Source organism: Pseudozyma flocculosa (assembly GCF_000417875.1).
Source record: "Pseudozyma flocculosa PF-1 unplaced genomic scaffold scaffold00009, whole genome shotgun sequence".
Taxonomy (NCBI): Eukaryota; Fungi; Basidiomycota; class Ustilaginomycetes; order Ustilaginales; family Ustilaginaceae; genus Pseudozyma; species Pseudozyma flocculosa.
This window is the reverse complement of record NW_006920877.1, coordinates 81133-82420: the sequence shown is the minus strand read 5'-3', so window position 1 is coordinate 82420 and position 1288 is coordinate 81133. Positions and strand designations below refer to the sequence as shown.

At 69.2% G+C, this 1288-nt stretch overlaps 1 protein-coding gene across 1 annotated transcript in view; it reads right to left on the bottom strand.

Moving 5' to 3' along the window:
• PFL1_03004 (uncharacterized protein) overlaps window positions 1-1288 on the bottom strand; it is a gene marked incomplete at both ends in the record, with an annotated part of 7723 nt that overhangs the window by 2283 nt on the left and 4152 nt on the right. Inside the window, one exon of the mRNA XM_007880521.1 lies at window positions 172-1266. Within this exon, the coding sequence (XP_007878712.1) occupies window positions 172-1266 (1095 nt within the window). The remainder of the gene's footprint in view (window positions 1-171; window positions 1267-1288) is intronic.

Here is a 1288-nt window from a genome sequence, read left to right as displayed (position 1 = left end):
GTGCGTGCGGCGGCCGGGCGAGGGATACCGAACGCAGATTCCCTCCTGCCAGGACCGCCACCGCCAGGAGCAGGGAGGCGAGAGCGGCCCGCCGCCCCCGGTGCTGGCAGGGCCGAGGCGACCATAGAGCCGGGCCGTGCCAGCCCCATGCCTGGCCCGGCGCGGACCGACGAGGCGCGCGCTGGCGACGAGATCGAGGGCCCGGCCTCGTCTGCAACCCGGCGTCGCCCTGCCCATCTTGCTGGCGGGCGCCCGCGCGATGGCGCTGGGCTTGGCCGCCGGCGCCGCCGTCCGCTTCAGGCGCTCCTCGAGCAGCGACATCTCCTTGCCCGGAAGCGAGCCAATCATCTTCCAGACGTCGTCGCCGACCAGCTTGTACGCCTCGCCGAGCGCCATGAGCGCCGCCGTGCGCACGTTGGCGTCCCGGTCGCTGATCTGCTTGGCGATGACGGGGAATGTCTTGGCCGGAGAGCAGACCTGCAGCCCGTTTTTGGCGATCAGGTGGCCCAGCTCGCCCAGGCACTCGGTACGCACCCGGGCGTTCTTGGACGGCAGCCCGTTTTCCATGTAGTGGGTGAAGAGCTTGCTGGGCGGGAAGATGAACGTCAGCTTGCGGAAAATCTCGCGGATGCGGTCGCGGAACGTGACCTTTGGGTCGCCGAACTTGGCGAGCAGGCAGGGCAGCAGGCTGTTGGCCTCGTAGTCGCTCATGTGGAACTGCTGGCCGCTCAGCAGGTCGACGAGCTGCTCGAGGATGTCGAGGCACTTGAGCGACATGGTCGTGTTGTTGTCCGTCAGCCGGATCGCCACGTACTTGAAGACCAGGTCCGAGTTGGCCACGATCCGCCCGTTGGTGTCGTCGGGCGACAGGCCGTACTCTTCCTCGGCAAAGCTCGGGCTCGACACAAAGTTGGCGATCAGCGTCAGCGCCGACATGTACTCCTTTTCGGCGCTGTTGCCTTTGCTGAAGAGGGAGTCGATCAGCCCGCGGCTCAGGCTGCCTTCGCACTGCGACCGCAGCACGTCGACGAGCTCCGGACGCGGCGCGCCCTCGGCCCCGATCCAGTTCTGGCCCCGCCCCTCGCGCTTCTCCCGGAGCGCCTTGGGGCGCAGGTCGGCCGACAGGAACGGCGGGCCCTGGTCCGGAACCGACGAGCTGGACGGCGCGCTCGAAGACGACGAGGCCGCTGCGGGCGCCCTCTTGGTCATGCCGAGGCGGGACTGGGGCACGCCGATGTCGGGCTCCTCGGACGACGGGATCCGAGACTGCCGAGCCAGCAGCGAGGCC